The following is a 14,798-nucleotide window of genomic DNA, read 5'->3' on the forward strand; positions in this document are numbered from 1 at the left end:
AATCCAGCTCAGCCCCAATCACACATATACACATAAACATATTTTTCTCTTTTCAGTTAAAATGAGGAAAACATAGGTTTGGAGAGCCATTCTTTCATTTTATAAACTAAGAAGCTAGGACTAAATTGCATTGTTTTTTCTTCTACGATACTGATTTTTTTCCTACTTCTCTCATGACGTAGCAGTCACCTTACATTTATGAACATTTGATGTAATGAAATGGCATTTTACAAGCTTTAAATGGAGCAGATGTTTGAATTCTTTTTAAGTGTCATTGCTCTCTTGCTTTCAAAAGTAAGATCTGTTTGTGTTGCTTAAGCACTGGACACTCGGGTTAAGGCCTTTATTGAGATACAGAGATAGTTCACATACCATATAATTCTCCCATTAGAAGTGTACAGTACAGTGATTTTTAGTATATTCACAGAGCTGCAACCATCACCACAGTCAGTTTTAGAACATTTTCATTACTCTAGAAAGAAATCTTGCACCGGTTATGTGCTACCTCCCAACCCCCTGTACCCTCCAGCCCCAGCCAGCTACTAATCTACTTTTTCTCTCTATGGATTTGCCTACTCAGAACAGTTTTTGTAAATGGAATCATCCAATGTGGTCTTCTGTGACTTCTTTCACTAAGCCTGATGTTTTCAAGCTTCATTCATGTAGCATGTATCTGTACTTCATTCTTTTTAGGGCTGAATAACATTCCATTTTGCATTGCAAAATGTTTATTGCATTTTGTTTATCTGTTCATCAGTTGAGGGACATATGAGTTTTGGCTGTATTATGAATATACCACTATGAACATTCATGTACAGATTTTTTTGTGAATGTACATCTTCATTTCTCTTACAGATACCAAGGAGTGGAATTTCTGGATCATAAAGTAACTCTATATGTAACTTTTTAAGAGACTGCCAAACTGTTTTCCAAAGTGGCTGTACCATTTTATATTTCCAGCAGCAGTGTATGAAGTTTCTGATTTCTTTACAGTCTCATGAATACTTACTCTTACCTGTCTTTTCCATGTTAGCCTTCCTAAGGGCATGTGACATGGTATCTCATTTATGGTGGGTTAGATTTGCATTCTCTAACGCTGAGTCAGGTTTGTTGTTGCACGTATATATATGTAAGGGACAGGACGCAGACAGTGCTTCTAAATCACAACTGGACTAGGTTAAAGTTATTACGATCCACTTAAATTTAATCCCAGTCACTAGATATCATGACTCTTACATCCCCAGGTCAGATAACTTAGCAAATCTTTAGTGCAGTCTTCTGTTCAGATGCCCAATGTATCACCAACACAGGGACCTGTTTCTCTTCCTGGATTACTGTTTCTTGGTGTTGATATAAACAGTATACTATAATTGAGCCTTATGAAAAAAGAATGCCAAAATTTGACTCCTGGTTAAAAGAGAATATCCTGAAGGTGTTGACAGTGATCTTTATAAGACACCTTGTTAAGTAATGGGTTTGTAATAAACTTAGATGAGAGTAAGGAAATATGTTTAAACAGATGAAATCAGAAGTAAATTGTTGAGTAGTCCAGGGGTGGAGATGAGGAATATCTTGGATCTGAGCCAAAAAGAATATTTAAAACCTTTGGTTACTTTGAATTGTCTTTATCAACAATTCAGATTCTGAAAGGAAGACGTTTCCTTTTCAGTGAAAGCCTTAATTTTACCATCCAGTATAATAGATGAAACCTGTTATGGTATAGACAGTGCACAGTGAGGAGGCAGCCTGGGTTTCAGTTTAGCAGTGTAGTCAATAGTTATGTCTTTTGGTGTGAATGCTGTAATTACATAAATAACCCATGTGGAAAGGAGATTTGCTGAGGTGCTTAATGAATCATTTTTACTACATCTGTAGATAAGAGTCACAGTGTTTTAAAATTTCATCTTTGGTTAACTGGAATATGTGCTCTGGGTGTTAGCATAGATTTTAAGACCATCATAATTGCGATTGTTTATAACATATTGTAAAGAACCTATGTGTGAAGATCTCTTGGTTAATTTTAATTACTCTTGGTGGAGGTGGGGGTATGTTGAGAGCGTATTAGAACCCAGGAAATTATAAGTAAGTTGTATTCCCTCCTCCCAAGTGATATAAGATTATATATGGGCCATACTAGGTTAATGATGGTTAAAAAAATTTTTTGTAAATGGTTGTACTTAACCTAAATGTAAAACATAAAACTCCTAGAGGATATAGGAGAAAATATACATGACCTGGGGTATGGCAATGACTTTTTAGATATAACATAAAAGGCAGAATCCATGCAAGAAATAGTTGAGAGACTAGATTTCATTAAGATTTAAACTGTCTGCTCCATGAAAGACAGTGTCAAGAGAATGAGAAGATTAGCCTCAGACTGGGAGAATATATTTGCAAAAAACACATCTGATAAAGGACTGTTATCAAAAATATAGAAAATACTTAAATTCAACAATGAGAAAACAAACAACCTAATTAAAAAAGGGGCAAAAGACCCAAATCGGTGCTTCAGGGAAAAGGATATATTGATAGCAAGTAAGCATATGAATAGATGTTCAGCTTCATATGCCATTATGGAATTGTGAATTAAAACAGCACTGGGACACCACTGCATACTTGGAGAATGGCCAAAATCCAGAACACTGACAAAGCCAGGTGCTGGCCAGAATGTGGAGCGGCAGACGCTGTCTTTCGTTACTGGTGGAAACTCAAAGGGGTGTGGCCACTTTGGAAGATAGTTTGGTAGTTTCTTACATTGCCAAACATATTCTAACCGTATGATCCATCAGTCAGCACTCCTTAATATTTACCCAAATGATTTGAAAGCTTATGTGCACAGGAAAACCTGCACCTGGATGTTTATAGCAGCTTCATTCACAACTGCCAAAAACTTAGCAACCAACACATCCTACATCTGCAGAGTGGAATATTACTCAGCACTGAAAAGAAGTGAGCTCTTAAGTCATGAAAAGACACTGAGCAACCTTAAGTGCATATTACTAAGTGGAAGAAGCCAATCTGAAAAGGCTACATACATACTATATGATTCTAACTGACATTCTGAAAGAGGTAAAACTATGGAGACAGTGAGAAGACGAATTATTTCTAGGCATAGAGAGGAGGGAAAAATGCATAGACAGTGCTCAGAGGATTTTTAGGGCAACAAAAATACTGTATCATTATGGTGTATCTGTGTGTGTGTTAGGGCAACAAAAATACTGTATCACTATGGTGTGTGTGTGTGTGTGTGTGTGTGTGTGTGTGTGTGTGTGTGTGTGTGTGTGTGTGTGTGTGTGTGTGTGTGTGTGTGTGTGTGTGTGTGTGTGTGTGTGTGTGTGTGTGTGTGTGTGTGTGTGTGTGTGTTAGCCGCTCAGTCGTGTCCGACTCTTTGCAATCCCATGGACTCTAGCCCACCAGGTTCATCTGTCCATGGAATTCTCCAGGTGTCTGTGTGTGTGTCTGTGTGTGTGTGTGTCTGCGTGTGTGTGTGTGTTAGCCGCTCAGTCATGTCCGACTCTTTGCAATCCCATGGACTCTAGCCCACCAGGTTCATCTGTCCATGGAATTCTCCAGGAGGGGGGGTGTTGTTTGTGTGTGTGTGTGTGTTTGTGTGTGTGTGTTAGCCGCTCAGTCGTGTCCAACTCTTTGCAATCCCATGGACTCTAGCCCACCAGGTTCATCTGTCCATGGAATTCTCCAGGCAGGAATAGTGGAGTGGGTTGCCGTTCCATCTCCAAGGGATCTTCCTGACCCAAGGTTCAAACCCGAGTCTCCTGCATTGCAAACAGCTTCTTTACCATCTGAGCCGCCAGGGAAGCCCACATATTACTATACATTTGTCTAAACCCATAGAATCATAAAACCACCAGTGAGACCTAATGTAAACTGACTTTTGGTGATAATCTTGTCAGTGTAGGCTCATTGATAACAGGTGTGCCTCTGTGGTATGGGATGTGGCAGTGGGAGAGGCTGTACTTGAGTAGAAATAGAGAACTCTTTACTTTTTTGCTTAATTATATCATGAACCTAAAACTGCTCTAAAAGAAAGTTTGTCAATTTCCTTTAAAAAAAAAAGTCATTGTGGTGCTAATTGGCTTTTCAGATATTTGCATCCCTATTTTGTGCTGTGCTGGGTAAGGCATTCTAACAGGTCAGAGCACAGTGGAAAGTTCAGAATCTAATGGACTCTTGAAAAAACAGCAGTTTTTCTGGGCGTTGTGGGATTTCTGATTTCCAGACCTGACTTTGTCATGCTTTCTGTCTCTTTTAGGACTAGTAGCTTGGTCAGGTAAAGAATACATCCCTATTTGACAAACTTCGATCCAGAGACTGAGATAGTCTTTAAGTTTTGTCCATCGTTGTTGCTAGAAGATAGGCACTGAGTAGAAAAATGAGTAAATAGGAATTTGGTTTGCTATTTGGAGAGGATTCTCTTGTTTATTATTGTTGTATGCTCTTATGGTCCATGTAAAGACAGTGACTAAAGACAATCAGAATTTTTTCAGGAATCTGAAAATTACTGACTTGGATTTCAAACCTGTTCTTTATCTGATAAAGTTCTATGTTACACATTCTTTGATTTCTTTTATTATCAAAGATAATTATGCTCACTCATATTTGGGTTTTGTGCATACTTGGATTGTTTTAAATTGTACTTTACTTTTGTTGAAGGAGTATAGTCACATAGTTCAGAAATTAAAATGCTGCTAAAATGCTCATTGAGCAGTCTTGCTTCTACTCTTGTCCTTGTCTTCCTTTCCTACAACTCACTTCTCAAGGTGACCACTCTACCTGTGTAACCTTCCAGTGCTTTAAAAAATGCCAGCCCTTGGCATGGTTGGTAAAGAGCGTTGAGATTACTATAAGCTCCTTAACTCATTCTGCAAGGTTGGTGGCTACCTGGGAGACCAAAAACAAAATAAGAAATAATAAATAACGTTTATTGAGAGCTTACTATATACTATGCCAGGTTTACAATAATGTGAAAAAGCATGCACACTTAACATTCCCATTTTATAGATAAGAAAGTTGAGGCTTCAGAAAGGTTAAGAAATTTAACCCACAAAAGTAGCAGATATCAATTATAGGATTCAAAGCTAAGCAATTTTTAAAAAATCATGAGCATTTTTAAAATTAATGAGGAACTAGTTAATGGAATCCCATATATCCATCACTGAGATTCAGTAGTTGTTAAGATTTTACATTTATGTGATCAGTTCTTTTTCCTTTGTTTCTATAGTTTTTTAAAACATGTCCTAAATATCGTGTTAGATTGCTTCTGTGCATCTCTGAGATATGCTGTTTTCTTCTTATGTAGTAACAATGCCTTTTATGCATTCCTCCAAATAGAATGATAAAGAAAAGGAGCTGGCCATATGACCTAGGCCGTCAATTCAACCTACAGGAAACTCTTCATTTAGTTATGAAAGGGTGGGATGATTTCTTAACTTCGTTTTACACAGTGGTATGGTTTTTCACAAAGGCAGTAATGGCTGACCCACACTGAACTCAGATAAAGGATACAGAGGCCCGTGGCAACCAAAACTGTCCTAATAGTGAGCTGTGCCTCTTTGTTGAGCTTCATGCAAACCAGCTTTCCTAAGAAATTACCATCTACATAAAAAAATTAAACAGTTAATTCTTTAATCCTGAGAGCTAAATCAAGCTGTGAGTTTTAAATAGATTGTGCATTGGTTTTTGATATATGGAATATTTCTGCTGGACTCATGGCATGAAACTTGCACTTACTATTTTTCTTTAAGGTCTTTGACTTGCGTCAGTGTCACCGTCAGATGCAGCAGCAGGCAGCCACGGCACAAGCTGCAGCAGCTGCCCAGGCAGCAGCCGTGGCAGGAAACATCCCGGGCCCAGGCTCAGTAGGTGGAATAGCCCCAGCCATCAGTAAGTATGCTTTTGATTTTCTTTTTTTCAAGTGTAGTAGATGGTGCTTTAACTTGATTGACTCAGTTAATTAGTTACTTTAACCAGTAATAGAAAGTGAAGTTCTTTTTACTGGGATAATAACATTTTTGAATTTGTACAAAAAAAAAACCTAAAAAACTGTTTGTCTATAATAGTTGCCCTTGGTTTACAGCCCTGTGTTCATTCTTTTTGTATCAAAAAAGGGACTGTGGGATAAAGAAGAAAGGGGGTTGTTATTATATTGATCAGTCTCCCCTATTTTTGTTGATGCTTTTAATTCTTGCCTCACCAGCCAGGGTGGGTTGTAATCACCGATGTGCTTTGCTTTATTCTAGAAGGAAAGCATATTTCAATTTCAGAATTAGACATCTCTCCAACTTTTTTTTTAAAGTATACTAAGCACGGAGAGAAAACTAAGTGAGGGTGGTATTTTGATAACTTGTAGACTTTTTTTTAATTTTAGGGTAAAATTGAACTGTGTGCCAGGTTTCACACTGATGGGGAATTTTTTACTGCAGAGTTAAACTCCTGACTATAGACTTTTATGATGGAAACACGTGGCACCCATCTTCCACGTCTGAAGGCATAACTAGTGATTCATTCAACCCCTGTTCTTAACCTCTTCAGTGTGGTAAGCAAATCACACTGGCTAAGAAAACTGCAGTGGCCCTGCAGGTTTCTCTACAGTACATGCAAATTCCTCCCATTAGTTTCATTGTAATATTGATGAATGCAGATTGACTATATGACTGTATGTTCTGACTGGAGAATTAGATGCAGAGTCTCCATTGTGACTTATGCTCAGGAGTTTACAATTTTGAGGTAGATAAGGCATACTCATTTATAGAATTTGATTTTTTTTTAAAAAATTGGGCATATAAACAATTAATTTGCTAGTTTTGATGTTACAAATATGCTTTTACTGAAGAATCCAGAGCTGTTACTAAATTTCTCCTTCTCATCTACTGCCCCCCATTGAGTAATTATATACTATCTCTGTTACATTGTGAAACTGAGAGACAGACATCATCTGGGTCATTCAAGAAGTCTTAGTGGAACCAGGACTATTTTCTGTCTGATTGTTAGTCATGTCTTACCCTGAACTAGACAGTTTAGACAGAGAGTGAAGTTCTTAGAACCAGCATGTAGACATGCAGTGCCTCTTAAAAACAAGTTGTTTCTTATCCCTTCACCTCCACTACTAAAGAGAAAAAGCAGATGGGGTGTTGGTGGATTGTGGTAATTTATAATTAATGGTAGCTAGAAGACCCATGTGGAATATACATTGTCTTAACCAAAAGTTTTCAGTCCCTGTTGACAAAGTATAGATCTATACTTACTTTTTGGCACTTTGACAGAGAAGTCTTGTGCTGGGGAGAATGCAGTAAAGAAAGCTGGTCACCTTGTTTTAATGTAAGATTTAGGGGGGACGGGAAGGGGTCAGCCTGTCCCGCTGACGTCTTCCAAATCTTTTCTGTTAGGTTTGTCGGCTGCTGCCGGAATCGGTGTGGATGACCTCCGTCGTTTATGCATACTCAGGATGAGTTTTGTAAAAGGCTGGGGACCTGATTACCCAAGACAGAGCATCAAGGAAACACCTTGTTGGATTGAGATTCACTTACACCGGGCCCTCCAGCTCCTTGATGAAGTCCTTCACACCATGCCTATTGCCGACCCACAGCCTTTAGACTGAGGTCTTTTAACTTACTGTTGGGCCCTTACCATTGTCAGGATGGTGGACTATAAGATGCAATCCTGTTTATAATCTGAAGATATATTTCACTTTTGTTCTGCTTTATCTTTTCATAAAGGGTTGGAAAATGTGTTTGCTGCCTTGCTCCTAGCAGACAGAAACTGGATTAAAACAATTTTCTTTTTCCTACTTAGAACTTTTCAGGCATGGCTCAGAGCTTGAAGATTGGGACAAATACATTCTTATTAAATCTTCACCAGTTATGTTTGAAGGAATCATTCCAATGCTGGAAAATTTAGCCCTTTAAAATGTTTTAGAGCCTTTTATATGCAGAACATCAATATATGTGTTATTCTACAAAATAAATTTAATATTGTTCATTTTAAAGGCAGAGAAGTTCTCAAAGTTAATTCACCTATGTTATCTTGTGTGTGAGTTGTTGTCGTTGAACATACTTTACTCCAAAATATTGTGCCATGTGGGTGAGTTAATTTTACCAAGAGCAACTTTACTCTGTGTTTAAAAAAGATAGTAGTGTATTATAACCTTTTATCCAAAATATTTTTTTCAAGTTAAACTAGTGAAGATGATTTTAACTCAGATTGTCTTGCGACTTCAATTTTTCTTTTGCCAAGGCAAAACACTAATCTGTGTATATTGAGAATTCCTTAAAATGACCAGACAAAGGAGTGTCATTTAAAGTTACATTTGTTATTTTTGTTGGATACTATTTATCAATAGATACACTTTCGCCCTGTTAAACAGTAGATGTATTCTGTATTTCTAGGCACAGGGTTGGTTACTAAGGAGCCTAGAAGAGGAATTTCTTTCCTTCCTTAACATAGGGAAAGATTTTATATTTTTAAAAACACTAAAAGCAGTGTCACTCCATCTAATACCTTACCGTTCTGCACAGGTGGCAATGCTAAGCTAAATAATGAGTATTTTGGAAACTGCTAAATTCTTTTTGTCAAGTACTGTGCAGAATAATAGAAACATTACCATTCATTGATAGGTAGTTTGGATATTTTTGTACTTGATTTGATGTGTGACTTTTTTTTTCGTATACTGTTTAAATCATGTATGTTATGACATTGTTTAAAATTCAGTTTTTGTATCTTGGGGCAAGACTGCAAACTTTTTTATACCTTTTGGTTATTCTAAGCCCTTTGCCATCAATGATCATATCAATTGGCAGTGACTTTGTATAGAGAATTTAAGTAGAAAAGTTGCAAATGTATTGACTGTACCACAGACACAATATGTATGCTTTTTACTTAGCTAGTAGCATAAATAAAACTGAATCTCAACATGCAAAGTTGAATTCTAGGTTTGATTTTTAACCTTTTTTTTTCTTTTGCACTTTTGAGTCCAACCTTAGTGGTGAGACACCTTCTACTAAATGACAGGCAGCAGCTAGTACTATTGGGCAGCTTTGGTTTTCTTCTCCCACTCTACTAGGACTCCCCATGGACGTTACGTATCAAGCGTAGGGGTGGTTATTTTTTTCACTTTTATTTTACTGTAGCAAAGCTAGGCCTGATTGTCTATAAGATAAATAGGTTGTCTGCAGGATAAATAGTGTGAAATAAAATCAAAGATTATCTTTCAGGTGTTTTTGCTTTTTTCAAAATGGAGGGCCTTTCTTAGTGTAATAAGATTATTTCAGGTGTGTTACAAGTTTTGAGACATGAGAAATACTTACGCATGATAATCATCCTTATATCAACTTAAATCAACAAGTCTTCTACTTCCTTGCTTAGGTCTTCTTAATAAGACCATCCTAGAAACCACTGAGTTTGCTTATTTCTGTGCTTTAAACATATCTTAATCCAAGCTACATGTCTTTTCGTTTTTTAAAATAACATTTCTACCAACTCATTTATATTCTTGAGTTCTTACAAACACTTCTGTTAAAAGACCTAATTCTAACCTGTAAAAATGTGGTGATTTTACGCTTTATTGGCAAATTTTCTAAAAAGGTATCTTCATTCTCTAGGAATTTTTGACTTTAGGTCTGTTTTACTGTGAATGAAGAGTAGGAGCGAGAGGAGAGAGTTTTAGAGTAACAGATTTTAACAACTGAGTTTATTTGATTAGAACTATAAGCATGCTATGATATAATACATTGCCCCTTTTTCTGCTTTAAAGAAAGTTTACGTGTTTAATCATCTGGGGGAAGTATTGTGGAAAATATTTGCTAAATAGTCTATCTTTGAGTCCAGGCCACCCACCTTGGTTGCTTTTTGCAAAGAGCCATAAAAATACTACAAGTACATAGAAGTACTTCTAGTTATTAATTGCTTTATATATGTGCCTAGGTTCAGTCACATGCTTTTGAGAAAACATTTAGTATATTATAATCAGTTATTTCTGAGGGTCTTAGTTGTTGAGCAGTATTTGCATTTCTTAGAGGTAGTCATCTTTGATGAGCAAGACTAAAAGAACCACTAGGTTTAAGATTTTATGGCTATTTTAAGAGTAGAAGAGTTTCCACATTTCTTGGAATCTGACTGTTAGGAGGATAGGGTTCTGGGTGGGTTTTCTCTAGCTAGCTCATCTCTCGGAAATGCTCAGAATGTTGAATTTCGGTGAAAACTGAGCAAGAGTTGAACCAGGTACGTACCTTTATGATCCAGTTGACGCCTCTCCACTTCCCTCTAGTGCCTTTCAGCGCATTGTTAAAGGGAATCCTTAAATCCAAAATGGTGTTGTTGCCTTTAATTTCCAGGGGATAGGGTCTTCTGTGGGATATAGTCTTATCTCATTTTTTATAGTATACTACTCCTGTTATACAAAGATAATGATAATAAATCACTGCCATATAACCTTGTTTTTCTAGAAGCATGGCTCATTTGTATTGACCTAACCACTAAATAGGTTGCCTATCCCATTCCTCTTGTAAACATTGTAGGTTTACAGTTTAGGTGATCTGGCTTAAGGAGAATCATACTCAAAATAACCAGATAAACTGGACACATATCAGTTGTGTTGCACTTCAAAGTCAGAAATCCGCTTTCATGAGGAAGGGTGTAGTGTAAAGAAGGAGTATTTGTGATAGAACATTTGATGGCAGAATAAAATGTCCTGTCTTCCAGATGATAAATATCTTATTTTAAAAGCTTAATTGCAGTTGTCTTCTTGACCATGCCCACCTAAAGAAGGGGAATTTTACATTTTCCCCATTTTCTCCTTAAGTATCTGTGGAGGTTAAAGAATATATGGTGAAGTATTTCTGTTCTTGATTTGGTGGTAGCTAGTTAATAGTTAGTTACTCACTAGTGATTATACAAAATCAGATTAGTTCTGAACCTTTTTGAGAGCCTTTTGGAAGGAACAGTGTTATTCTGAGTAGGGCAGAATCCTTTTGTTGATAGTTTCTAAAGGTTGTTCGCACCATCACTGAGTCATTTTACTGGCATTGTATTTAATGACAACAGATTGGGAAAATGGAGTGTTTTAAGTTACTGGGGTAAATGAGTATATGAAAATAATTACCTCTAAAGTCAGTTAACAGCTCCTATGGATGGGCTTGGCTAAGACTTGCAGATGGAAGAAATGCTTTTTTTCCTTCCTAAAGGCAGGGCCCCTCTTGTTCAGATAGCTATCTGTAAAATAACCGCCTAAGCCCTCCTTTGCAAGATGATAGAAAATGGGATGTGAGAGCCTTGTGTGCAATCTTTCCATTTTTTTCCTTGGACAACTAGATAATTTCTTTTCTCCTAAGATATATTAGGAAGGACATAAAAAGCTAGTGACCTTATTCATAGCATCCTCAGGCCCAGCCTTGTCCCTAAGCACTTGCCCCAGTGTTGATAGAGTGTTTATCTTACTCTTCTGCTGTCACCACAGAATGGGAATTTTTGCATAATCCACATTTACCTTATTTAAGCAGTAAAACCTTTTTTACTGTGCTCATTTTCTGGCGTGGAGTTATTTGATATGTGTATCAGAGAACATACTGGGTACGGTGTTTCTCTTGTGCCTCCTGGCTTGTAGACTTAAGGGGCTGCTAAGACATGTGGGACAGTTTTACCTTCACCAAATGGTCATAGGCTGCTATGGTTTGGAATGTTTGGTTTTGTTATACACAGATCCCTTCTTTCCCTGCACCCTCATTAATGACAGCAGCCACTTCCTGTGTGTTGTCAGTATACCTCCCCTTTCTTCCTTCTCCCCTTTCTGATTGATTTTCCTGACTGCTTAGGCAAGAAAACCGGATAACCATACTTATTAGAACTTTCTTTAAAACATGGGTAAACTGGGACAGGACCCAAGAAACTTTCCTGTAAAGTATTGAAAAGGACTTTAGGGCTTTGGCATTTGATATCAGTTTGACTGCTGAGTGTGCTTCCTGATCCTTGCTGAGTTTCAGGTAGTTGAGAATAGAGAGAAGTGAGTCATATTCATATTTTTTTTCCCCCTTAAAAGGTTTTGTTGCTTCCACTTGAGTGCTGCTCAAAACAGAAACTGGGGTTACAATTGTTGGTTGGTTACAAAATGAGCATCAGTAGTCAAAGGCAGCATCACTGCCTAGAGGACACCAGCAAAAAGAGAACACAGCAAAAAAACGAAAGCTTGGAAAATGAGAGGGTTATTTTCGTTTCGTTTTGGTGTCCCTTTTTGAGTCCTATCTTCTGGCTTTCCTCCTCACAGATATTTTTGACCTTTAGGTGCCTTTATGAGAATTGAGGGTCTGATAACCTGCCCCAAGGAGTAGCTAAAGTGATTGCTGATGCTTTCAGGGATTTTAACGTCAGCCTTGAATGAGTGAATGAACCTTTTTTCTTCCCCTTTCATCATTTTTTTCTTTTTTAATGTAGGAAGAACTAAGGAAAAAACTGGTGAAGACAATCATTTCTCTCTACTGATGTGGATAATTTTCAGTTTATCTCAGATGCTTTCTCAAATAGGTCTCAGAACCAGTGTTCTTGCTCAGCCTGAAATGAGTGGCTCTGGGCTGGGGCCAGAAGCTGCACCCTCTAGTTTGCGCTCTGCCGCTAAAACTTGATGTATATGACCTTGGGCAAGTCATTTCCCTTCTTTGGGCCTCAGTTGCCTCATCTGTAAAATGAGGGAGTTGGACTAGATGAGTTCTTCCAGCTCTGAAGTTTAAGTGACCTTGCTTACCTTGCAGCAGTTTGGGAGTTCTTCCTTACTTTGGTCTGCTGTTTGAGGGGGCTTTTTACTTACTTCCATGTTATTCAAATGAGACTAGGCTTGATATTTTATTACTGTTCTGTGGACAAGAAGTTACATAATATGTCCTTAAGACTTAAATTCAACCAAAGGCCTAGCACCACCTTGGGGGCTGCAATAAATACTTAATAATAAGAGGGAGAAAAGCCTTCATTTTATTTTCCCATCATCTGTTTTCATGGTGTATTAAGGCTTCTTTTGAGTCATAATATTTTTACCTTTTGGGTATGTGTGTGACACCATCTTCTTAAGTGCTATGTGCTGGTAAAATTTTTTAAAACTAGAATGGGTTGAAAATTACTGTAAATGCCTAGTGATATTAGAGGTCATTGCTTTGGGTCTTTGGTTTCTTAACTCTTCTCAAAATAGGGAAATTCCCTTGAACTGTATCAAATGGTTTATATGACTCAAGAAAACAATACCAGTGGATGACTATTCTCTTTATTTTTGGCTCTTGTTAGGTCCATTTTGATCAGAAGAGTTGGCTGGAGCATTCCTTTCAGAGTTCTCTTCCAGCCTATCCTTGAATTAGTATAATTAATGGACTTGGCTTTTTCAAGGATCAAGCCTTCTTTGGGGGTGGGTCAAGGGTAGGGGGTTGGGGAGTCCTGGTAGAGACCAGCTCAGTGGTAGCTGGAAGGGAAGGGATGAAACCAGCTGCTGTTGCTATGGCTGCTTGTCATTGATAGAAGGACTCAGGGCTTGGATTGGTTAAAAGGCTAAACGCGGAGTCAACAAACTTCTTCCAAGTATTGGGTTCTGGCCAATGCCTTGGACATGTGATTTAAGGGAAAAGTGTGAAAGTTTGTAGATGATGAAAACCTGGTGGGCTGCAGAACCATTTGGAAGAGGTGACTAGGGGCTGGGGACGGATTTGGTGGTTATACCTCTCAACTCTGTCTCCTCTCCTGAAGTCAGAGGAGCCATGCCATATCTCAGAGGAGAGCCACCCTTAGCTTCTGCTTTGGGGAAAACTGATCAGCTAAGGGCTCTGGTAGGTCCTTTGTGGCTTTCTGTATGCTTTTGCCTGGTTGAAGTCTGTGGCTGAAAAACAGTTGAACCTTTCCTGAGAACTCTGTAACAAAGTATGTTTTTGATTAAAAGAGAAAGCCAATGAAATCATTATGTGCTCATTCTTTTTCTTAAGCTTGTGGGTGTTTTAGATTTAAAAATAATTCCTGATCACTGAGTGAATTCTCAGACTTGAGGACAACATTTTCCTTTATTGCTTTGTGACCACTGAGATGGGAACTGAAGCATTTCAAATAAGACCATGGGAGAAGAAGCTCCATTCTTATTTCTAAAAGGAGAGAGTGAAGTGGTGGTGGTTGAAGAGGTGGCTGCTAGGGAATTAGAACCAAGATGCTTAAAAGTGAAAGTGAAAGTCGCTCAGCCATGTCTGACTCTTTCATGGAATTCTCCAGGCCGGAATACTGGAGTGGGTAGACTTTCCCTTCTCCAGGGGATCTTCCCAACTCAGGGATCGAACCCAGGTCTCCTGCATCGCAGGTGGATTCTTTACCAGCTGAGGCACAATGGAAGCCCAAGATGCTTAAAGGAGAGACGGAAATTGGGAACTCTATCATTGCCTATCTAAAGGCAAGGAAAGCTATTCCCCTCTAGCTGCCTCCTCCATGAAATGAAGCGTCCGTGTGGTACAGGGGGTGGTCAGGTAAGGTGATTCTTTGGCAGTGACTTGTAAAAAAAATGGATGACCACATCAGGATTTTGTTTCTGATCTTGCTGACGTAAGTTCTAGAGATGTTTATCAAGATGAGAGACTTGTCCTCACCTGACCTAAAGTTTACAGTATTTAAGCCAGAACTTGGAGAGGGTTGTCAGTTGGCATTCCCTTGGGGGGAAGCAAAATCTTTTCTTTGTGGAACACGTCAGCAGAAAGGGCAGTTTTGTGTATTCGTCTCTTTCTGCCCTGTGCTTTTGACCCTTTATTCCATCTCCTGCCTTAGCATGGCTCCCCAAAACT

General features: G+C 38.2%; 1 protein-coding gene across 4 annotated transcripts in view; it reads left to right on the forward strand.

Annotated features, from left to right (window-relative positions):
* SMAD4 (SMAD family member 4) overlaps positions 1-13,933 on the forward strand; it is a 58,243-nt gene extending 44,310 nt beyond the window's left edge. For 2 of the 4 annotated variants that reach the window (XM_065932747.1, XM_065932748.1), the window contains exons 11-12: positions 5,763-5,901; positions 7,404-13,933. In XM_065932747.1, the coding sequence (XP_065788819.1) occupies positions 5,763-5,901; positions 7,404-7,615 (351 nt within the window). In that variant the 3' untranslated portion in view covers positions 7,616-13,933. Of the gene's footprint in view, positions 1-5,762; positions 5,902-6,385; positions 6,554-7,403 lie in introns of those variants that run through there. The other 2 variants (XR_010662918.1, XM_065932749.1) reach the window with 2 other exon arrangements.
* The last annotated feature ends 865 nt before the right edge of the window (positions 13,934-14,798 follow it).

The sequence above is a fragment of the Muntiacus reevesi genome, chromosome 4 (assembly GCF_963930625.1).
Source record: "Muntiacus reevesi chromosome 4, mMunRee1.1, whole genome shotgun sequence".
Taxonomy (NCBI): Eukaryota; Metazoa; Chordata; class Mammalia; order Artiodactyla; family Cervidae; genus Muntiacus; species Muntiacus reevesi.